Here is a 24,172-nt window from a genome sequence, read left to right as displayed (position 1 = left end):
GCCAGTGCTCAGGAGGCTGAGAGGGCAAGGGGCTGCAGGGGCGTCCCCACTGCTATTTAAAATGCAGATCCCGCAGTGGTACCTCTCCATGGGACAGAGCTGGTTCCTCACAGAAGCTTCTGTCCAACAGCTCTTCCTTCTGCAGTTGCTCTTTGTGCTCCAGCTCCATCCATGGCAGCTGAACCCCCTGTCCTGACTGCAGCCAACCCCTCATCCCCTGCCCTGCCTCCAGTCAGCCCCACACCCCTTTCCCTGCCTCCAGCCAGCCCCTCACCCCCTGCCCTGCCCACGGCCAGCCTCACACCCCCTGCCCTGTATCCAGCCAGCCCCTCACCCCCTGCCCGCAGCCAGCCCCTGCTGCACCCCCTGCCCTGTCTGCAGCCAGCCCCACACCTCCTGCCCTGCCCACAGCCAGCCCCACACCTCCTGTCTCCAGCCACCTCACACCCCCTGCCCTGCCCACAGCCAGCCCCTCACTCCCTGCCCTGCATGCAGCCAGCCCCTGCTGCACTCCTTGCCCTGTCCATAGCCAGCCCCACACCACCTGTCTCCATCCAGCCCCTGCTGCAGCCCCTGCCCTGCCTGCAGCCAGCCCCACACCCCCTGCCCTGCACGCAGCCAGTCCCGCACCCCCTGTCTCCAGCCAACCCCACACCCCATCTCCAACCAGCTTTGCATCCCCTGCCCTGCCCAGAGCCAGACAGCCCCACACCCTGTCAGGTTATTCAATTATTTTCATTAAATACGTAGGCTAAATAATGAAATTAATAAATTTTCAAGCCGAATATGTATTAATTCTAATGAACAATGCCATATTATGCAGTATTCATTTTTGAAAGTTTATAATAAGCAATGCTCTGGGGGGAGGGGTGGGGGCAGAGGGCACAAGGTGGAAGTTTTGCCTAGGGCGCAAAATATCCTTGCACTGGCCCTGAAAGCAGAGATGGTGAGTTTGTAGTTGCCAAAAGTTCTTCTAGAAATAGTCCATAGGTTATAGTCCAATGTCCATATTCAGGGTGACTCCAGTCAGTGACTAGGGATCTCAATTCTTGTGGCTTAGGGTTTCCCCGTCTTGAAACCCAAAGCAGATCTGAGATGAAGGAGGATCGTGTCCAGGGTTTCAGCCTGTTGGCCTGAGAAAACAATAGACTTAACTTTCTGTCTCCCAAACATCATGGCAATTTGCATAGGGTAATTTATCCATTAAACAGTTCAGATACAGGTTACCACAACCTTCAAAGAGACATGTACACAATAATACTATTTCACTCAAGTGTCTTCCTAAATGTTACTACTCCTTTTTTGATCGTTGAATCAAAGCCATAGTAATAGACAAAACTTGTTTTCTTACAAGACCTGAGCCCAACAGCTACCCTTCTATCTCTAACAATGCAGGCTTGCATTTCAAAGCTCTGTTCATTTACATATCTTCCTAACAAGTCTTTAAAGTTTGGCCATGGGTCATGTCAGTCTGAGTTAATTAACTCTTTCTGGCCCTGTGTCACCTTTCAATGAGACATTATATTATACTCATAACGTCACAAGAGGTCATCTAGTCCAGTCCCTCACAGTCCTGGCAGGACAAAGTATTATCTAGACCATTCCTGACAGGTGTTTGTCTAACTTGCTCTTAAAAATCTCCAATGATGGAGATTCCACAACCCCACTAGGCAATTTATGTACGTACCAATGATACATGTTGATTCTGGACTTGAATATCAGAGGTTAAATATACATAATTTTACTAACAGTTGCTACTTCCTGAAGAATAAATAAAGTACTTCATTCAAAAACAAAATAATTAAAACCTATGTCAGTGTATGCCTCAGTAACGCTATCAGTCCTCTGCCAATTTTCCATCCTGATATGTTGAACTGTCCAGTTTGAAACTTCTGCATCACCTTGAAAAAAATCGATACGTCTCTTTGTGTTGTGTCCCATGAATTAGAGGAAAGGGAAGAGGGGAATAGTTTGATCTCCGTTGTATTGTTGTTGTTCAAGGTGTAGTGACAGTTCTCTGGATTTACTGAAGAGTATTGCTGTAGGATACCAACTAGCACACCACCCTCTGCTTTTCCATCAAAATGGTTACGGGTTCCCAGGAACCCATGTTGGTTGATGCTGGTTAGGCCGGATTCCCCATACACTTACATACAAAGTGAAAAGTCAGACAGCAACTGAAAAGGGGACAAATCTACACAGAGAACATACTTTCTCTCTCTCCTGCAAGGGGGGGCTGAGAATTCATGGTTTCACAGGGTCTCTGCCCACACTTTCCACCTCTAGAGTACCTGATCTGACTCTTCTTACCATAGTCTTCCTGGCAATCTGAGGTATTTCCCTCTCTTCCTGGATAGAACATTAGTATGTAGGCCCAAGTTATAACGTAAGCTACCAACAACAATTTCTGACTTATGTCCTAGGTGTATGATGTTGCAGAGCGCTCATGCATTCTTCATTCATTAGAGAGGAGCCTGAAATCTGACTTGAACGTTGGGGAAGTTCTTATTCGGGTCTGGTTCTGAACTCTGTGCCCCATCTGAGTAGTTAGAAAAGGCAAAGGTTGTCAAGGAATTAATCACCTTAAGCTTGAAATTAGATACAATTGACAAAGTATTGCAAGCTTTAAAAAAAATCAAGAGTTTAGATCCAGTTCTCTGACTTTGGAACACACCTTTGTGAGTGACACATGGCTTCTGAAAGTTCTGTGTAGACAGGCGGTAAGCACTTCACTCAGCCGAGTTTGCTGTGTTTGAAGCAGACTTGAAATAACAAGTATCAGAGGGGTAGCCGTATTAGTCTGGATCTGTAAAAGCGGCAGAGAGTCCTGTGGCACCTTATAGACTAAGACATATTGGAGCATGAGCTTTCGTGAGTGAATACCCACTTCATCGGATATTCACCCACGAAAGCTCATGCTCCAATATGTCTGTTAGTCTATAAGGTGCCACAGGACTCTGACGCTTTTTTGAAATAACAAGGATCACAGGACCACTCTTCCCTCCCCCTGCTTCATCCCTCCCTACAAGCTCTGCACTTATACTAATCTTGGTGTTGCTTTCTCTTTTGGAAGGAGCTGGCCAGGAATTCCCACTTTGCAGGCTTCTATGAGTGGATTAAGGTAAAATGCTGCCTGAAGCAATTACAAGTGTTTATGTAAAATATAAATTGTGTCAAACAAACAAACGAAAACCCAAAGCAAAGATCAAAGATGCTGTTTTTAAATCTGCTGTTTTTAAATCTGTTGTTAAAAAAAAAAAAAGGGGCAAATCAAGTTGAACTTTGCTAATGCTTGGTACATTAAACAAAAAATCCCCACCTTTAGCCCTGGAAACAGTGGGTTTTTTAAAATTACTGTGCATTTTAGAGTTTTAAATTAGTTGACAGTTTTATAGATTGTTCTAAATGGTGTGATTGATTGCATTTAGCTGTGTTTTTAATAGCACCATCTGAAAGGTCAGTGAGTACCAGGCATGTACCCTCTTAAGTTCTCAGCAAGATTTTATTACGTACATTTGAGTGGTGAGTCACATGGCCAACTATGTGCCCTGACACACTTGCTCTAGAGACTGTAACTGTGGACTCATTGGCTCGTATGGCGTGTTTTGGGGACCATGCTTCTCTCTCTGAAAGAAACAGAGACCATCACATACTTGACTTTCATACCATATATTGCTGCTAACTCATGGCTGTTGTAAAGTAGCTGACTGCTTGGGTGAAAGAGAAACAGAAAAAAAAACAGTGGGAGTAATATACATATAGCGACCCTTTGAAAGTAAGAGTAAAGTTAAAAATTCAGTTAGCTCTTTCTTTCCCTTTCTTGTTGCTATCTTCCTGTTCCCACTAGAACAGGGTGGTAAGCACTTCATGGAATGGAGTTGGCCACTGAAAATGTTCTCCAATACATCAGGCCAAATTTACAAGCAGGCACAACACCCATTCCATCAGTTACACCTGCATTTGCCAGATCATATTTGGTCCTTAGTCCAAATCTGGCCTTGGGTGTTCGAAGGGATTTACTGACTCAAATGAATGTGCTCCTATTTGCAAGGTTCTTAGAACCTTTTTTGAATAAAGTGACTTTTGGCACTGGCAATATAAAAAATATTAAGAACTTTCTCCTTCAGCAGAGCCTGTTCTGGGGGTTTGTTCCTTGAAGTTGCAGATTTCCTATGTTCAGCATCCAGCAAATTAAAGTTGGACTGCTGTGGAAAAATTTTCCCTGGCATTTGCTGACTCCCACCAGAACTAATTTCCCAACCACCACCACAGCTCTGGGTACAACTGAATTTAAGCTTTAGTCCCACACAGTAATCTTACATGCAGTGGGAGTAGGATCATAGCTATAAAGGCTTGTACTGTGCTGTAGGTGTGGCACTGACTTGTTTTATTTGTGCATCTCCTTGCTCTGGACAACAGAAGTCTCTCTTCAGCATCCCAGCAGGAGTCAATGTCACTGTTTTGGTGCCCACAGAAGCCGCCATCAAAAACCTGAGCCAGGCTGAAAAAGATTTCTGGCTGAAGCCCTACACGCTGCCATTTTTAGTCAGGTATCGTTGGACTGTTACCATGCTCTTTCATTCAAAACAGCCCTAACTGAGGTCTGGAGACTGGTGTTCTCTCTGTATCCGCTCTGTGTTAGAAGAAAGAAAACCATCACAGGGTAAAAACATAGCAGAGGTGAAGCATCCAGCTGATGAAGTGTTTATTGGATGATTCAAACATAACAGAGGTTAGAAGATACAATGAAGGTTTATTAATTGCATATTAAAGGCAGGATGTTTCTCCCAGCCATGATGCAGAATCAGCCCCACAGTGGGAGAAGGAACAGGGAATTCCCTCTGAATGCTGCTCTTTCTGCACAGAACATCTGGCCGCGCAAAAGATGTGAGAGGAGCATGAAGTCTGCAGCTCTCTTACTTACCCACATATTCTGGGGAGGGAAGGCAGGTGGTGACCCACAGAAATCTGGAGTTAAGCCCAGGGAAGATTAGTGGGATCAAAAAGGGGAGGGTGTGTGAATACTGGCTGGGAAATATGGAACTGGTCGGGCTGGTGAGCAGGATGGAAGAGCTAAGGTCAGCATGGTATTGAGGAGCAGGCAGAAGATGGGAGGAGTTTTTAAAGCAAAGGGGAGATGGAGAAAGTACTGAACTTGTGAGGAGAGGCAGCTTGGCTGAGTCGGTGCTGGAGATGATGGTACACAGAAGTTGCTGCAGCTAGAATTGGGTGGAATCAAAGGTAGCTCAAACCCGATGATGGAGAAGGGGAAAAATATGGCATCTTCCTTTTCAAAAGTGCAGGTAAGAAATGTGCATTACTGCCCCCCTATAATACTGGCTGCTGGGACTCACTATTGCAGCTAACTGCCTGGAAGTGTGGAGTGACCACCAAGTCCTCTGCTTTCCACTGAGCAGGGCTCAATCTCCCCATCCCCTTCACACCAATCCTAGCAGAACTGGAGCAGAGGAGTCCTGACTCTGTCCTCAGCCAGAGTACCAGGCTGTCTAGCTTAGGTGAAAAACAGAACAACATCTGCCCTGTGTCCTGGGCTCCTCTGTCCCTTCCTTACCACGCAGCAACCACTGGGCTGTGTCCATCCAGTGTTCATCATCCTATCCGTGCTCCCCTCAGTGTGGCTGCAGGGCTCATGCATCCTCATATCTGGTCCCAGTCAGCTTTTGTATGTGGTTACACCTACGCACGAGGTAGAAGGAAGAAGCATTTTGCCCAATGAGCCAATTTCTGGGGCCTACAAAGCTAGAGTAAACTGGCCTTGCATGGGCAAGTTACACCAGGGTTAGGGACGGCCCACACAAGCTTATGAAAGCCAGGTGTAGAGCAGCTGTTCGATGGCTGCAAATACAGCTCACTGGCTGTATAGCAGTTGCAGGGCTGCATGGTGTATCTGTGTAGTTCAGTGCCAGCGGTTTGGGTTTGGTGCACATGTTTGCATTAGCTTTTATTGTATTCACCCCATTTCAGCCATTCCTAGTTGAAATGTCTCACTGAAGGACTTTGTGTTGTGGAGAGCTTAGGGACCAGGAGAGGAGGAGCTAGAGTACATGAGTTAACATGAGCACTGGTTCAATATCTGGATTAAACTCCTTGCAGAGATGAACTTTAGATAGCACCTACATCCCGTTGCAGAAATATCGAATCCTGGAAACACCTGAGGCTCATAACCTCTTGCAGCTGAGTGACCTGCTATACTTTCAGATTAGCTTGAGTGATAGAGGGCTGCATGTTTTCAGTTGTCATCACCATACCAAGGGATTAATGCACATAATGACATGGATATTGAGAGGAGGCCAGGCCCAGGATTGTGAAGAGCAAGCAATGGGATCAGACGGCAGCCAAGATAAACAGTCTACTTCAGAGGTCTATGTTATAAGACGTGCTCTCAATTCTTCTTTACCTGTGTCTGTCACCTACAGGTCCCATTTTCTCCAAGGTTCCTTCACTAGTGAGCAGCTTAAAGAGCACAAGGGTGAGGAGTTACCTACTCTCAATCCACGAACCAGATGGGAGATAACCAACAGCAGCGGCGTAAGGGCTTTTTAATTGATGTATGTATATTGGTAGCAAATTAAACAACACATTTAGGGATATACCGTGCTAGGGTACCCATTGGTGAGGACAATGTCATTAAATTCCTGACGTATCACAAAGTCTAAGGTGCTGCAGGTGGCCTTGGACACAGATTATTTTGTTTCACTCCACTCAATGACCTACAATGTTCTCATGTTTCCCTCTTATTTTTCAGGCTATAATGATTCAGAATGCAGTCATTGTAGTAGCTGACATTCCTGCTATTAACAGCACTATTTATATCCTAAATAAGGTAAATCAGTAAGAACAATGTCTGGATATACTAGGTTATATTACTATAACATATTTGTTTTCCATTGTTTGTGGAGCTATGGGGGGATTCAAATAGGATCCAAGAGAAGCATATAGACAAAAGTAGAGCTGGATATTCTGAGCTCATTCCAGATGCTGCTTGTGCAGCAGCATTTAATATTTAAAGCACTGCCCTCAAACTGTGTAGAAAAGTCCAATACTTGACTCTTCAAGGAAAGAGTCAAGGCCTGTCCATTCTTGGAGCAGGACCACAGTAACTGCAACCATGCATAATTATTTTCATTGTGGGGCAGGATTGCCGTGTGCTTTTCCCAAGCAGTCTGTGACCTGTGATCAAGCTCATCTTTGTCTTCCTTGCGCTCAGGTTTTGTTACCACCTTTAGGAGATATCCCACCAAGTCGCCCCGGTCTGCAGCAACAACTCGATATGGTCCCCGCATTTACTCTGTTTAAGGAGTTGTTACTGGTAAGCAATTGTTTGGATTCTATTGAATATTAAGTGTAGGAAGCTTTTTTGATAGTATGAAGCCGCTGAACCAACCTAAGATTAGAACTAAGCCTGCATGGACTGCCTAGGAAAATCATGGTGATTTTTGTGGTGCTCCCAGGCTATATTTTGGGACTAGGTCAGATTTCTAAAGCTGGCTAGCCAGCTGCCCAAATGAATGAATAACTCCCACAGGGGATCAGACCTCACAGAAATAGAACAAGACACAGACCTAATGAAAACTGCTGTTTTAGCTATAAAGCCTCTTTGGAGTGTTTAGTTTCTTTGGGAGGCATGGTAGATGTTTCTTTAAATTTTAGCAACTTATTAAAGCGATAGACTGGATCTGTAAGCCCTTTTGTGTGTGTGTGTTCACATATGTCTACACCTCAGAATGATAACACACACACTCGAGATGGTGCTCAAGCAGGAGACTTATAGATGCACACTGTAAGTATGAGAGTGGCCCATTTATCTAAGAAGCTGGGCCAGCATCAGCCAAGCAAGACATCATCAGGGTGGATTGCTGCTGTTTTCCATGACTCTGCTGGAAATTGCCTTGCATCTCATCCAGTTTTAAAGCATTTCTATTGGAGTTCTTGCCTGATGCCTCCACCTTCCTAACTGATAGTAATATTTTATCTTTTTTTGTTCGTTTTGGGTTTCTTGTTTACCTCTCGTGCTCTTTTAAATAAAACTAGTTCACTCACTAATATCCCTGTTTTGCAACTTTTAGCAATACCAGTTGATTGGAAATATTGAGTCCTCTGAAAAATATACCATTTTTGTCCCAGGAAACAATTCAATTGGGGAATATTGCCACTCTTCCAACATTACCCAACTGGTAAGATCACTGTTTGTTTACAGTCTGACTACGTGTGGTAGTTATCAATTATGGGGGCCATATTATAGCATCAGACTTTAGATCTGAGTCCCTAATGAGGAATTTTGCCTAAAATTGTTTTAGTGTATAGAATGGCCAGGAGAAGTCATGTTTCCATACTTCTAACCGTCACCTGCTGAGCTTGATTTTGGACTCCAGCAGCTGCAGCAGGAGAGAGGGCTCTCTGAGATCAGCAAGGATAATGACAGGGAAGCACAGCAGAAAGAAGAGGACGCATGGGAGTAGGTGGAGTGGTGGTCGGTGGAGATGTCTGACATTAGCAAGCATGGCAGGAAGGTGTCTCTGCAGGGGAGAGTGAAAGCAAGGGGTTCTCTGTGCTTGACAATGGAGTCAGGTGGAATTTGCCAGACCATATTTAAAGTGGCCAGTGCTACATAGTGTTAGCCATTTTCAATATCTGGACTCCTTACATTTAAAATTAGCTTTGTATGTAGGCAGATCAGTAAAATTTCCAAACTCATGGACAGTGCTTATGATTCAGGCAATTGTCCAATCCCTTGGAAAGGCTTTCTAACACCTTTCTTGGTTTTTGAACAAACCCAGTCTTACAGAGTTATTGGACTTAGTTCTAGAGCTGGTTTTCAGATTATGAAATACCTAAGACTTGTGGATTTACAGTTCTTTCTACACTGTACTTACCTCTAGCTACCTAATAGTTGTTTATGAAACAATAATAGGCTAAATGTTTTGCTTCCTACTGGTCTTGAATTCCAGGATAATGACACTGTGCAGTACCATGTTGTACTTGGAGAGAAGCTCTCCTCTACAGACTTGAAAAATGGAGTCCATAAAAGCACAATGTTAGGAGTCTCCTACTGGCTAATGTTTTATAAAAACAACAACCAGGTAAGGATGGGAGGGTTTTACCTGCTGTTCTAGGATGCCATTGCACAATTTGTTGTGGAAGAGTCAATATGGTTTTTGTAAAGGGAAATCTTGGCTCACCAATCTACTAGAATTCTTTGAGAGGGTCAAGAAGCACGTGGACAAGGACGATCCAGTGGATATAGTGTACTTGAGATTTTCAGAAAGTCTTTGACAGGGTCCCTCACCAAAGGCTCTTTAGCAAAGTAAGCTGTCATGAGGTAAGAGAGAAGGCACTATCAGGGATCGACAACAGATTAAAAGATAGGAAACAAAGGGTAGGAATAAATTATCAGTTTTCAGAATGGAGCGAGGTAACTAGCGGGGTTCCCCAGAGGTCTGTACTGGGACTAGTACTGTTCAACATACTCATAAATTATCTGGAAAAAAGGGGTAAGCAGTGAAGTGGCAAAATCTGCAGATGATACAAAACTACTCAAGATGGTTAAGTTCCAGGCAGATTGTTAAGAGTAACAAAGGAATCTCACAAAACTGGATGACTGGGCAACAAAATGGCAGATGAAATTCCATGTTGATAAATGCAAAGTAATGCACATTGGAAAACATAATCCCAACTATACATATAAAATGATGGGGTCTAAATTAGCTGTTACCACTCAAGAAAGAGATCTTGGAGTCATTGTGGATAATTTTCTGAAAACATCCACTCAATGTGCAGTGGCAGTCAAAAAAGCTAATAGAATGTTGGGATTCATTAGGAAAGGGATAGAGAATAAGACCCAAAATATCATAATGACACTATGTAAATCCATGGTACGTCCACATCTTGAATACTGCATGCAGATGGGGTTACCCCATCTTAAAAAAAGATATATTGGAATTGGAAAAGGTACAAAAAAGGCAACAAAAATGATTAGGGGTGTGGAACAGCTTCCATATGAGGCGGGATTAATAAGACTGGGACTTTTCACTTTGGAAAAGAGATGACTGAGGGGAGATATGATAGAGGTCTGTAAAATCATAACTGGTGTGGAGAAAGTAAATAAGGAAGTTTTATTTACTCATAACACAAGAACTAGGGGTCACCCAATGAAATTAATAAGCAGCAGGTTTAAAACAAACAAAAGGAATTATTTCTTCACACAATGGCTTATTAGCCAGGATGATCAGGGATGCAAAACCATGCTCTGAAGTGTCCCTAGCTTCTGTTTGCCAGAAGCTGGGATTGGGTGACGGGATGGATCACTTGATGATTGCCTGTTCTGTTTGTTCACTCTGAAGCACCTGGCATTGGCCACTGTCAGAAGACAGGAGACTGGGCTAGATGGACCATTGGTCTGACCCAGTATGGCCGTTCTTTTGTTCTTAATTAAAACTTGAGCTATAGGCTTCCATTTCTAGGTCACTGGTTCAAATGTAGTTCAGAATGGTAATGACCAGAAGTTGCTCCCATCTAAATCAGTTGAGAAGCCTGTGTGAAGTGAGTTGCTGGGTCTATTCTGTGTCCAGTGGACTGGCTCTCAGTACAGTACAGGCATTCTGATCATTAAAAAAAAATCATCATAGCAATTGTGCCCCAGCCACACCCTCTTATTGCCCATCTCAGCAGGGAGGCCAGGGGCAGAGTGGGCCATGAAGAATGAATTGTCCTTTCACCTATAAAGCTCATTCCTCCTGATTGAGGCCATGGTAGCCATCTCCATGCTGTGTGATGCTGAGAGCCCCCAGAACACACTTTGGGGTGCTATTGGTGGCATCATTTTTTGGATGAGATGGTAAAAAAAAAAAAAGGGTTCCTCAACACTTGTCACTGAAGCACTCATGTCACTCATTATAAGAGTTGGTGCAATTGATGCCCGTGTTCTGTTTGATTTGTATCTTCGGTAATTATATTCTGCCTACCTTAAAAAAAAATCCACTGTAATTTTTACTAGAGAAGTTTGTATGTGTATAATAGCTGAGGCAACCATCCCAGTGGTAGATGAGCAAAATATACAGTTTGAAAGCAGCTGGAAGCTGTAGGATGAAAGGCCCTTGTTAGTTATATGGTGGCTCTGTTTTTATCATGGTGGCATCCTAGCTTTCAGATTGTTAACCAGACTCTCTTCTTCTCTTTGCAGACATTTGTAAACAGTGTCCGCTTAGACGGTAAATTTTTCGAAACCAAGAATGGGATGTTGATTGGGGTTTCTGGGGTTCTACAGATTCAGAAAAATCGTTGCACTGCCAATACCACAGTGATTCAGAAGGTAATTAGCTTTACATAAAGATAATCACAGCATCAGAGAGCTCTGATTTAAAGTTTTCTTAACTCGGTCACATCATGATGGCCTGAACCAGCTAATCTCAACTATACCTCTGTACAGAGCAGATACTCCCTATGGGCCTGACACTGACACTGTTGAGCCACCTGCAACTCTGAGGCACTGGGAGTTGTGGGGGCTCAGCATCTCTTAGGATTGGGCCCTGTACTTTTATGTGTAGTTCAATAAACTGCCACAGATGTAGCTCCGTACATTGCTATAGCTGAGAAATTACATTGCATATCCATGGCCGTGCTAAGGAGGAGGATTTGTTTCATGTTACATTCTGGCAGCAGTGTTTTTGTGTTCACAGTTCCATGTTAAAAATAAGACATGGCATGAACCAAACCCATAATAGCCAGGATTTCGCTACCTGATTCATTATTTGCTCAGTTCATTGTTTTGAGCCAGTGAATTTAACATCTCGATCCATTGTCCTCTCTCTATATGATGATTTGTGGAACACTTTAAAACTAGTATTTGAGTGGGACATTTTAAGAGGGACTGTGTGTGACTTCTCCTGTTTCTTGTCCTCTAGTCGAGATGCGCTAAGTGTGACAGGGGGATAAAGTGTCCTTCCGGATCGGTCCTGGCGGTAAGTCTCTGATTTGTTTCACACCCTTGCATGTGGTTCAGGGAAAGCAGTTTTGTTTTCAGCAGTGAGAGTTGTGGAGATAGGTGATGGCAAGCAAAAGGTCAACCCACTATTTGCTCATTCTTCCCTTGTATTTATTAAAGAAAAAAAAGAGGTGTTTCCTGTCCTCATTGTTCATGCGTAACAACTGATGGATTGAGGGCAAATGTGGGCTGTTCCAGCTGGAGAATATGGCACCTGGAATCTTCTCATGGAGCCATTATCCACGCTGTGCTTGAATTGAAGGATCTCTTTAGAACATGCAATCTAGAGTGGGGAACCCATTGAACATGGTCTTAATCCATCACTGTGTTCCCATCTGCCTTTTAGGGAATTCTTTGATCCTTGGGTCTCTGCCAGCTACTTTATTTAGGCTGGTTGCTGAGAGTCCCTGTGCTAGTAGAAGAAGGAGCTCTGGGAAATTTCCGACCCCTCATTTGAGCAGACGGGGGGATTAGCCACATCCGTAGGTCGGATCAGATGCTGCAATGATTAAACCCTGAATACGTAGTGGCCATGGAGTCAGAGAAGAGCCCAGAGCACCTCTGTGAAGGGGGAAAGGCCAGTGGCTAAGTAGAGGCTGGTGGAGAGTGTGAGATTATTGCCTACATTGGTTGGATGGAGGGATATGGGGGAGAAGGGAGGCAGAGTTTGGGGACGGAGGAGAGGGGCTGATGCACCAAAAAGAATACATTCATCTTAATGGCTCCGAGCAGAACAATTTCTCCACTTTTATATCCACACATCCACCCTGCAATGTCATCCCTTCCCAGTGACTTAGTCTGAAGCAATCCCAGTGCAACTATTTAAACTGTGTCCTTCACCTGTAGGATACACATTGAGACCTTGCCTGACGTCTTTGGGGAGGGGGACAGATTCTGGTGTTCTGGGCTTTCATATACAGTGTGTGCTCGGAGAGGGTTATTGTAAGAGAATGTGTTTCAGTATAACCAGCCCTGTATTCATGGCATGTGGGGATGGAATATACAGTTGTGCAGAGGGGTGAGCACTGTGCTTAGGCACTACTAAGTCTCATTTCAATCTTATTTTGAGAGCTTAAGTGGTGAATATTCCTTGTGCTGGCCCTCTGAACAGCAGCACAGGGCAAAGTATTACCTGGGCCCAAATTCTGGTCTGTTCAACCCAGTGGAACCTTCCATTGACTTCAATGGCCATCTCACACAAGTATCAGTGAGTAGGATTTAGCCTCAGATCTCTTGTTTTTCCAACACTGTTGCTAGGGAAAACCAGTTTTTCCAGACTAAACTGCTAGTGAGGATCACACAGGTGGGTTCACTTGCCTCTTGACTTGCCACTTTGTTTTTCAAAGGATGACAAATGTTTGAAAAATAATCAAGTTCTTCCTGCTGGCGGCAGTACTGCATTACACCGTGATGACATCTGGTACTGTTGGTTTATCTAATTCATTACATACCAAAAAGCATGCCAGGGGCTTTCTCTTTTACTAGCAGACGTATTGGTTTTATGGAGAATAAAACTGAGGATTTTAGTCATCTGGAGTTCCTACACATCAGGGCCTGGTATGCTGGTTTGCTCTCAGCTCTGGCATTGTTGAGTTCTTATTGCCGTTCGTACAGACAGGATAAATAGTGTTGTTTTTCTGTTTCACCAGTGAATGGGCTGGCTCTGATATATGCCTGCTTTGATGGGCTGCTGGGTTATAATATTTTTTTAATTTTATCTGCAGGAAACTCCAGGAGAAGGGAAGATGCCACATTGTTTATATAAACTTGGAGTTTCAAAAGTAGTTGGTTGTTATTTCACCTGTGTTAAAGTTTCTTTAGTAAGTTCAGATTTTAATGTACATTGACAATAATTTTCAGATGATTGTGAAAGACAAATCATATGGCATTTTCATGCAAATAGGGATCTGTGGGCGGGTCCTGAAATAAACATACTTGCAGAGATTTTGGTACATTTGGCAGAGTTTTTGTTCCATTGGGTATTTTTGTAACAGTTTTCCAAATGTTCATGTATTAATATTACCCCTTTGGACCTGAGAGGCTAGTCAAAGATTGGGGCCCTGTGGATGTTCCAGTTGGGAGTAGATGTTGAAAGAGTCTGGTATTTTCTTTGATGCAGTTTTGTTTATATTAAAGGCCTGTGTGTCTGAATGCAAATGGAATCAAATAGCAGGAAACAGCTTCTCTTGCTCACAGCACCAAAATAACTCTCTTCGCCTGCACCCTGACCCAAAAACCTAAGGGTCAGCCACCAGGCTCGGGCTCTCTCCCTCTGTCTGTTCTTGTCTCTTTTTCCTCCCTTACACACATTCCCAGAGCAATATTCAGGTAAGCTCCTGTGTGGGTTCACACATACCTTTTCTTAGGTGGGACTTAGGTTTACAGTTATGTTAACTGAAGGAGGAGTTCCCACCTACCAGTCTCAATGAGGTTTTAACTCAACCCATAACAAGATTTCACCTAGCCCATAACAACAGTTTGTTCTCTACTGCGTAATTTTTGGCAAACTTAATTGTGTGACTAAGCTGACCAATTGAAACTGACAATACAAAAAATGAAAACAAAACAAAAAAAAATCCCTGGAACAACCAATAGGTGCTTTTTTTTTTTTTTTCATTTGTTGAAAATTGAAAATTTGTAAACAGAAAAATGTCAAAGTAATTTAAATGATTTTTCAAAAATATTCTGTTTTTGAGAGGGGGAGGTGAGACAGATTTCAGTGACAAACATCTTAGTTAGAAAAATGTCAGTAATTGCTGGTCTCTGCATGTCTCTTCACTGGATGTATGTGCATGTGTCCAAATTCACACCAGCATCTAGTGCAGGCTTTTGTATAGGGCTCTGAACCATCTGGGAATGGAGGGGTTGTGGGCAGTGCAAGGTGTTTGCAACCTCCTTTCCCCATGGCGGTAGGCTACTGGGACCTAGCACAGCCAGGAGGGGCTTGTCCACGGCAGCCAGGGGATAAAATCATAGAATATCAGGGTTGGAAGGGACCTCAGGAGGTCATCTAGTCCAACCCCCTGCTCAAAGCAGGACCAACACCAACTAAATCATCCCAGCCAGGGCTTTGTCAAGCCTGACCTTAAAAAAACCTCTAAGGATGGAGATGCCACCACTTCCCTAGGTAACCCATTCCAGTGCTTCACCTCCCTCCTAGTGAAATAGTTTTTCCTAATATCCAACCTAGACCTCCCCCACTGCAACCTGAGACCATTGCTCCTTGTTCTATCATCTGCCACCACTGAGAACAGCTGAGTTCCATCCTCTTTGGAACCCCCCTTCAAGTAGTTGAAGGCTGCTGTCAATTCCCCCCCATTCTTCTCTTCTGCAGACTAAACAAGCCCAGTTCCCTCAGCCTTTCCTCATATATCATGTGCTCCAGCCCCCTGATAATTTTCGTTGCCCTCAGCTTGACTCTCTCCAATTTGTCCACATACTTTCTGTAGTGGGGTCCCAAAACTGGACACGCTACTCCAGATGTGGCCTCACTGGTGCCAAATAGAGGGGAATAATCACTTCCCTCGATCTGCTGGCAATGATCCTACTAATGCAGCCCAATATGCCGTTAGCCTTCTTGGCAACAAGGGCTGACTCATATCCAGCTTCTCATCCACTGTAATCCCCAGGTCCTTTTCTGCAGAACTGCTTATTTGCCAGTCGGTCCCCAGCCTGTAGCAGTGCATGGGATTCTTCTATCCTAAGGGCAGGACTCTGCACTTGTCCTTGTTGAACCATATCAGATTTCTTTTGGCCCAATCCTCCAATTTGTCTTGGTTACTCTAGACCCTAACCCTACCCTCCAGCATATCTACCTGTCATCTGCGAACTTGCTGAGGATGCAATCCATCCCATCATCCAGATCATTAATAAAGATATTGAACAAAACTGGCCCCGGGACCAACCCCTGGGGCACTCCGCTTGATACCGGCTGCCAACTAGACATTGAGCTGTTTATCACAACCTGTTGAGCCTGACGATCTGGGCAGTTTCCATCCATCTTATAGTTCATTCATCCAGCCCATGCTTTTTTAACTTGCTGGCAAGAATACTGTGGGAGACCATATCAAAAGCTTTGCTAAAGTCCAGATATATAACATCCACTGCTTTCCCCATATCCACAGAGCCCGTTATCTCATCATAGAAGGCAATCAGGTTGGTCAGGCATGACTTGCCTTTGCTGAGAATCCATGTTGACTGTTCTTGATCACTTTCCTCTCCTCCAAGTGCTTTAAAATGTATTCCTTGAGGACCTGCTCCATGATTTTTCCAGGGACTGAGGCGAAGCTGACCAGTCTGTAGTTCCCTGGATTCTCCTTCTTCCTTTTTTAAAGATGGGCACTATATTTATCTTTTTCCAATCATGCTATATCAATATGCTGTATCCAATATGCTGATACACCATTTTCCTGCTGCAGCCTTCACCAGCTGGCTTCCTATGCTCTCTTAGATGGAAGTCAATGCTGCCCTATGTGGCATAACCTCCAGGGTAGTAATTTATGGTGACTCAGTAATGTTGTAGCCCAGTTGGTCCAAGTGCATAGCCAATATACGGGGCCTTGCCAAGTTTTTTGTGTTAGGTGAAATTGATTGTATGAGTTAGATATATTCTTTGATGCAATCCTGTTTGTGTATAAAGAATGTTCACAAAGCCCTGTTTCCCTGAACATAGTAGAAACAAACAGCAGGCAGTTTCCTTGTTCTCTCTTTCCAAGTCTGCCTCTCCAGTGAATTCCGTACCTAAGAAGCTCTGTCTCTGCTCCCTCTCTAGGCCAGGCTCACAACTACTTCTCTCCTTTTCTGCTGGCTTTCTCTGTCTCTAAGGGCTTGTCTACACTGGTACTTTACAGCGCTGCAACTTTCTCGCTCAGGGATGTGAAAAAACATACCCCTGAATGCAGCAAGTTTCAGTGCTGTAAAGCACAAATGTAGACAGTGCACCAGCACTAGTAGCTATGCCCCTCGTGGAGATGGGTTTTTTAGAGCGCTGAGAGACCTCTCTCCCAGCACTCTGCCGTGACTACACAAGCCACGTTAAAGCGCTGCCAGTGTAGACTAGCCCTAATACACACAATTCCCCAAATAGTCCTCTAGCCCCTGCATTTGCAACCAGTTCCAGGGAAACTCTCTCAAGATACATGGGTTGGTCCTGCTCAGGGTTAGCCATCATGCCCATGGCCTTGGGCAGTAGCCTCTTATTGTTTCCATCTATCACTTTAGCAGGGGGTATTTAGTTGCTCCTTCCTTTTTAGTTTGGCACACTCATCACCTTTAACCAGATCTGTGATTGTCTATAGATCCAAAGACCTGCTTGATGGCAGCCGTTAACACCTCTAACATAACAGTATTTTCAACTGGAAAGTGTCCATACTCCAATAGGGTCTATGCACCTTTCAATATATGTCCAAAACAGATTATTTTCTTCTGAGTGACAGTATAGCTTTGCTTTTGGATAAATTCCTGGTTACTTCTTCCATTATTGACTTGCATTCTACTCTATTGTTACTAATTCTCTCAAAAAACATTTTTTCTAACTTCCAGCAGCACTGTATGTTTGCTGGTCTTAAATTTGTTCTCCCTTGTTTTAATTTGTCAGCCTCATAAAGTGCCAAATTCTGATCTCAGTTACATTAATTGAAATAATTTCTTCAGATTTATGCCATTATAACCAAGTTCTGAAACTAGTACAAACTGTTCAGTAGCACCCATCTTTTCTGTAATCTGGTTTTTAAATTCCACAGTTCTAACCCCCTCTTTATAATGAATGAAATCTAGTTATTTTGTGTGCTTACTGTATGTTTGTATTATAGGTAATATACTCACATTCTTATATAGAGAGTATATTTTATTTTTATTTTATAATTCCTCTAATATCACACTCTCTAGTTACTATTTAGCAATATCTCTCTTGATTTTCTTGCCTGTAGTGCTTCTTGTAGACCCGGGTGGAAGATGTTGAAATGGAATTTCAGAGCATAAAAACTAAACTGATTTATTTGTGTGTCAAAGCAGGGTTAACAGATATGCTATTTTCAACTCACTACAGTCTTTAATAAGCTTAGCAGCTTCTGTCAATAAACGTGGACTTATGAGACAAGTCTAACAGTATATTTGCTGTTAGTATGTCATCATAATCAGCAATTATCAAATGATAAAATGAATATAGTAGCTACATAAATAGTGTACATGGGCCAAAGAGGGATGATTTTGATAATGTAACATTTTCTATCCTTTGAGATGCCTTACTCCAGCCTATTGTGTCCTTTCTCAAAGGTCTCTATCTGCTGTCCAGGTTACTATGGACATATGTGTGAGATGTGCCCAGGGAAGCCAGGCAGCTCGTGTTCAGGGAATGGAGTGTGCCAGGATGGCATTACTGGCAGCGGGGAGTGTCGCTGTCATGAAGGCTTCCACGGCACAGCCTGTGAGATGTGTGAAGTGGGCAGATATGGAACAGGTTGTAAATCAGGTGAATTCATACTTGCTTTTGAAACTTGGAACTGCCATTGAACTCTCACAGGGAAGAATGAGTTCCTCCATGTTTTGTAGGGCAGTTTGTGGGACATTTGCATTGCCACTGCCTGAACTGTATCTGTGTTGTGGATACAGTACTAGAGAACTTCCATTCTCAGACCTTTTAATCTGGCACTTCTCACATAAGCACTAACGTTCCCTTAATATTTTTCTTAAAGAAACTAAAACTTCATCTCTCGCATGTAGCAATGTATTGATTTACAAAGTACCAGACTTCTCTTTGCTCATTAGAGCTAGCTGGTTTGACAATGGCATGGTGTTTCTCCACAGTGTGTACTTGCAGAAATGGAATCTGTAATGATGGCTTGCACGGAGATGGGAGCTGCAAATGTTTCCAAGGTTGGGAGGGCATCACCTGTGAAAGAAGTAAGTGACTGAGGAAGGCACATGCCATGTAAGATTCTTTTCACAGAGGCAGGATGACTGCTGAGCATGGCTGGCTTTCGTTAGTTTGTGATACAACTAAATATTTCAGTGACCCTGATTGGTAGTTTTTGATTGATTTTCCACCCCCGCCCCTTGGCACCATATGATGATAGGGTTGGCCCCTTTCTAATTGTTGGAAATGGGACACCTGACACCCTGCCCCTGCTCCACCTCTTTACCCAAGGCCCCGCCCCTGTTCCACCTCTTCTCCTAAAGCCACACCCTCATCGCTTGCTCTTATCTCCCTTCCCCCTGTTGCTTGCTGGATTGTCTCCACCTCCATCCCTACCCCCCCAGCTGGGCTCCCTCTGCTCTGGGGTTGGGATGGGAGCTGCTGCAGCCTAACAAGGAGCCTGCCTGCAGGTAGGAGGCAGCCGAAGTGGAGCAGGGGGCTGGCATGCATTAATGCCTCAGCACCTCTCCCCACCCCACAGCAACCTGACTTTTGGTGTCCAGTCAACACATCCGATCAAACACTGAGTCCATTTTAAGTTTTTTATCCTAGACAGCTGAAATGGTGGAGCTGTTAGTAGACTGGAAAGTGAAGCTGTGTTCATGTTTTCTCTTGCAGGAATTGGGATTGATTTGTGTAACAACACTTGCCACCTGATGGCCAAGTAAGTACCACCATGGTGCCAAGGACATAAAACGGTGTGTTTGTGTCTGTTTTACATGGACATGACTTTGTGTTTGTAAAAACATGGAAGGTTGGTGTGAGAAACAGAACACTATATATTAACTAAGTACCTACATAATTATTTATTCCACCCTTTGAACACATCTTGCACTTAAAGTCCCTATTGTTTCTCTGGAGGAGTGAGTGAGTGTGTGTGTGTATGTGTACGAACCCTTCCCAAGCACAATCTGTGGTGTGGAGACAGAAGTAGACTTGCTCCTAAGTTGAATCATGCTTCATTTGCAGGCACATTAATTTCAAATTACATCCCCCTTCTAGAAATGAGACAAGCAGGCTGGTTGAAATTAAGAACTGAAAAATGCTGCCACTCTGCTGAGCTCTGAGCAAGATCTGGCTGGTTACTGGAAAACTCACACAATGTTAAAACATGGCAATTGGTCCTAACATTAAGTAGTATGATGGGGCAAGGCCAGATGGCTATAGTAAAGTAATGGGAGACAGATATTAACCACAGGTGAAACAAATCCCTGTTACCAGGATAAGCAAATGGCAGCTGCTCCAGGTCAATTAAGACATCTGGGGCCAGTGAAGATCTTTCCAGAAGGCAGGGAGGACACCTAGGTTGATTGGGACACCTGAAGTCAATCAGGGGCAGGCTGAAACTAGTTAAAAGCCTCCCAATTAATCAGGTGGGGGTGCGTGTCAGGAGCTGTAGGAGGAAGTCACGCTGTTGGAGAGACTGAGCAGTACAAACCACATCAGGCACAAAGAAGGAGGCCCTGAGGTAAGGGTGAAGTGGATCTTGAGGAAGTGGGGGCTGCTGTGGGGAAGTGGCCCAGGGAATTGTACATGTCCTGTTTCTAAAAAGTCAGCTACCATAGCTGATACTATTAGGTTCTTCTTCGAGTGGTTGTTCATGTCCATTCAAAGTAGGTGTATGCGTGCCGCGTGCACGCCAGCCAGAAGATTTTCCCCTAACAGCGTCCGTAGGGTCGGCCCTGGCGCCCCCTGGAGTGGCGCCACTGCGGTGCCCTATAAAGGGGCCAGCCGATCCTCCACCCCCTCAGTTCCTTCTTACTGCCGGTGACGGCTAGTTGGAACTTCTCTTGCGCATAGCAAGTTAGCAGTGTCCTATACTTGTGTATAGTCCGTGTACATAGTTTACTTAAGTCATTGTATATAGTTCTTGGTAGTTGGGGGGTCCCCCTCACCAAGTTTTCATCGCCCGCTGGGGCATGCCCGGGTCCCCCGGGTTTAATCTCTGCAAGGATTGCGGGAAATTCATGCCCAAGAGTGACCCGCACTCTGCTTGTTTGAGGTGCCTTGGAGAGAGCCACCAAAAGGACCAGCGCTCTATCTGCAGAGGCTTCCACCCGAGAACTCTCAAAGACAGAGCTCAAAGACGTCTTCCTTGGTGCGGAGTGCCCCGGCACCGGCATCAGGACTTAGGGCCCAGCCGAAGTCTTCTAAAACCCGGCACTGGACGGAGTTGGGTCATAGGAAGTTGGCCTCAGTGCGGCACCGCTCACCGTCGCCAGTGCCCGCTAAGAAGAGAGAGCCGGTGATGGAATGGTCACCCCACCATGACCTGAGGCCGACGCCATCCGCGGGTGCAAGCGGACAAGTTGGGCTACAGCCCTTGGCTGCTCCATCGACTCCTGCACCACAGAGAAGCCGGTCGAGTCCGGACCGGCCTAGATTCCCGAACACCGGAGGCATTCAAGGCAGTTTCAGACTTGATGAGACTCCCAGTGCCGGCCTCCCCATACCATAGGGAGTTGCCTACCACAGCCCATCCCCCAGTACAATCTAGGGGCAAGCTGGCCATGCTGTCGCCTCCCTCCCCGCACCGCGCCGCTAAGGCGGCATTGGACCAGATAAGAGGCTCCCCGCCGCTTCAGTATCGCTCTCCAACGGCACCAGGTGCTGCTCCCCCCCAGATCCCCCCAGAGACTTCAGACTCAGAGGCAGACTCCTACTGCTCCAGCCGGTCACAGAGCAGGAGATCGGTTTTGGGGGTGAGCCACCAGCGTTACCCACAGTGGCAGCAGTAATGGCATCCACCCTCGCAGTGGCCCTTTTGGACCCCGTGGGCCTACCACCAGTCAGTAGGCCAGGCGTTTGGTCCTCGATCAAGGTCGGCCTCGGTCTCCTCAGCATTGGTGGCCCCAGCGCAGCTGCATCCTCCACCAGCAGCGTCACCGGGCAGGGGTGTGCCATATTCAAGTTCAGCACCCCCTAGCCGGGCAGCAGCACCGGCAGCGGCTACAGTTCGGGCTCAGCAAGCACCGCCTGATACGCCAAGCCGCTCACTGGCGACCCCGGTACCAGTTGCAGTGCCGCATTTAGAATCGGAACCGGCCCCGCAACCACAGTACCATGTGCCGCAAGACCCCGAAGGACTGCACGCACCGGAGGAAGGGCCGAGCCATGTAATTTCCTCGTTTTTCTCCCTGGACGAAGCGGTCTCGGGCACGGCTGCGGCACTGACCCTGAAGGACACTTGAATCCTCCAACAACTGCTCTGGCGAGCAGCTCAGAGCCTCGCAATCCAAGCTGAGGAAATCGAGGTGGACGCGGACCCTGTAGTAGACATCCTGGCTCCCTCAGGGCCATCCAGGGTGGCTCTCCTGCTGATAAAGTCTATAGCGAATACGTTCCGCACCTTATGGCAAACGCCAGCCTCGTTGGCTCCTACTGTCAAGAGAACGGAGCGGCGCTATTTCGTCCCCTCTAAAGGGCACGAACACTTGTACACCCCCCCATCCCCAGACTCAACTGGTGGTGGATGCGGCCAACCAACAGGAGTGCCAAGGGTCAACACCAAAGAGCAGGGACGCTAAAAGACTCGACCTCTTTGTCAGAAAAGTGTACTCCACGGCAGGCCTACAACTCCACATTGCCAACCAACAGGCAGTTGTAAGCCGATATGGTCATAACACGTGTTCAGCCATGTCGAAGTTTACGGAACTCCTTCCCCAGGACTCGAGGTCAGATTTTTCTGCCCTAGTGGAAGAGGGGAAGCCGATCTCCCGAGCCTCTCTCCAGGCTGCCTTAGATGCCGCGAACTCAGCCTCGCGCACCCTGGCCACAGGCCTGGTCATGCGGCAGGGAGCCTGGCTCCAGGTCTCGGGCCTGCCCTATGAGGTCCAGCAGACCATTCAAGACCTCCCCTTCGAGGGGCAGATGTTGTTTTCAGAAAAGATGGACAAGCGTCTGCATAGCTTAAAGGACTCGCGGGCCATGCTTCGCTCGCTGGGCTTGCATACCCTTGGAACCCAGCGCAGGCAGTTTAGGCCGCAAACGGCTCCACGCCCCTACCAGCCTCAGACTTGCCAGGAGCTGGGGCGCAGGTGGGGCAGAAATGGCAGGAGGCGTCATCAACGCCACCCCTTCGGCCAGGCGTCTGGTCAATCGAGACCACCATCGGGGCCTAGACCCCCTATTTGATGGTATGGTCGAGGGCGACCTACCTATCAAGACTGTGGATCCTTCTACCCCTATCTTTGGGTAATGTCTGTCCCCCTCCTACCGTGCCTGGTCCCGAATCACGTCGGACAGCTGGGTGCTCCGCACGATAGAGAGGGGATATTCTATCCAGTTCTCCTCCCTCCCACCCCACCAGCCCCCTCCCCATCCCTCTTCAGGGACCCATCTCATGAGCAACTTCTAAGTCAAGAAGTGAAGTCCCTCATGGAGGCAGGGGCAGTGGAGGAAATCTCTCGGGAGCTCAGGGGCAAAGGCTTTTACTCCCAGTACTTCCTAATACCGAAGGCGAAAGGTGGCCTGAGACCCATCCTAGACTTGCAGCGGCTGAACAAGTTTGTGTGAAAGCTCAAGTTCCGCATGGTCTCCTTGTCCTCGATTATTCCCTCCCTGGATCCAGGAGATTGGTATGCCACCCTCGACTTAAAGGGCGCTTATTTCCACATTGCCATAATTATCCGACACCGTTGGTACCTCAGGTTTGTCGTGGCTGACGCCAATCTGCAGTTCATGGTGCTCCTGTTCATCCTGTCAGCTGCTCCAAGGGTCTTCACGAAGTGTATGGCAGTCATGGCAGCCTTCCTGCGCAGGCGAGGCATCCAAGTATTCCCTTACCTGGAAGATTGGCTCATAAAGGGCCGCTCCAAGGAGCAGGTGGAGACCCAGGTGTCGTTCATCAGGCAGACTTTTCTCAATCTCGGCCTCCTCTTGAACGAAGCCAAGTCCACCCTGTCTCTGGCACAACAAATAGAGTTCATAGGAGCAGTTCTGGACTTCACCCATGCCAGAGCGTACCTGCCGGAATCCAGGTTCTGTGCGATTTCCAAGTTCATCCTCGGACTGCACCACGCCCCGATTACCATGGCGCGAGTTTGCCTCCGGCTGTTGGGTCACATGGCAGCGTGCACCTATGTGGTAAATCATGCCAGACTCCGGCTTCGCCCGCTACCGTCCTGGTTAGCGACAGTATATCGCCCAGCCAGGGACCTCTTGGACTCAGTGGTGTCCATTCCCCACTTTGTGCTAAGCTCACTGCGATGGTGGCTTGACCTGCAGAAAGTGTGCATGGGTGTCCCCTTCGCTGCCCC

The 24,172-nt window shown here is 46.0% G+C and overlaps 1 protein-coding gene across 4 annotated transcripts in view; it reads left to right on the top strand.

Annotated features, from left to right (window-relative positions):
* STAB1 (stabilin 1) overlaps positions 1-24,172 on the top strand; it is a 123,988-nt gene that overhangs the window by 63,548 nt on the left and 36,268 nt on the right. For all 4 annotated transcript variants that reach the window (XM_050957663.1, XM_050957662.1, XM_050957664.1 and 1 more), the window contains 13 exons: positions 3,074-3,121; positions 4,420-4,550; positions 6,438-6,549; positions 6,767-6,844; positions 7,229-7,330; positions 8,088-8,195; positions 8,970-9,101; positions 11,201-11,329; positions 11,922-11,978; positions 13,726-13,821; positions 18,275-18,470; positions 18,806-18,901; positions 19,533-19,578. In XM_050957663.1, the coding sequence (XP_050813620.1) occupies positions 3,074-3,121; positions 4,420-4,550; positions 6,438-6,549; positions 6,767-6,844; positions 7,229-7,330; positions 8,088-8,195; positions 8,970-9,101; positions 11,201-11,329; positions 11,922-11,978; positions 13,726-13,821; positions 18,275-18,470; positions 18,806-18,901; positions 19,533-19,578 (1,331 nt within the window). The remainder of the gene's footprint in view (positions 1-3,073; positions 3,122-4,419; positions 4,551-6,437; positions 6,550-6,766; positions 6,845-7,228; positions 7,331-8,087; positions 8,196-8,969; positions 9,102-11,200; positions 11,330-11,921; positions 11,979-13,725; positions 13,822-18,274; positions 18,471-18,805; positions 18,902-19,532; positions 19,579-24,172) is intronic.

Source organism: Gopherus flavomarginatus, chromosome 6, assembly GCF_025201925.1.
Source record: "Gopherus flavomarginatus isolate rGopFla2 chromosome 6, rGopFla2.mat.asm, whole genome shotgun sequence".
Classification (NCBI taxonomy): domain Eukaryota; kingdom Metazoa; phylum Chordata; order Testudines; family Testudinidae; genus Gopherus; species Gopherus flavomarginatus.
The sequence above is the reverse complement of the archived record's forward strand: the minus strand, read 5'-3'. Positions and strand labels throughout refer to the sequence as shown.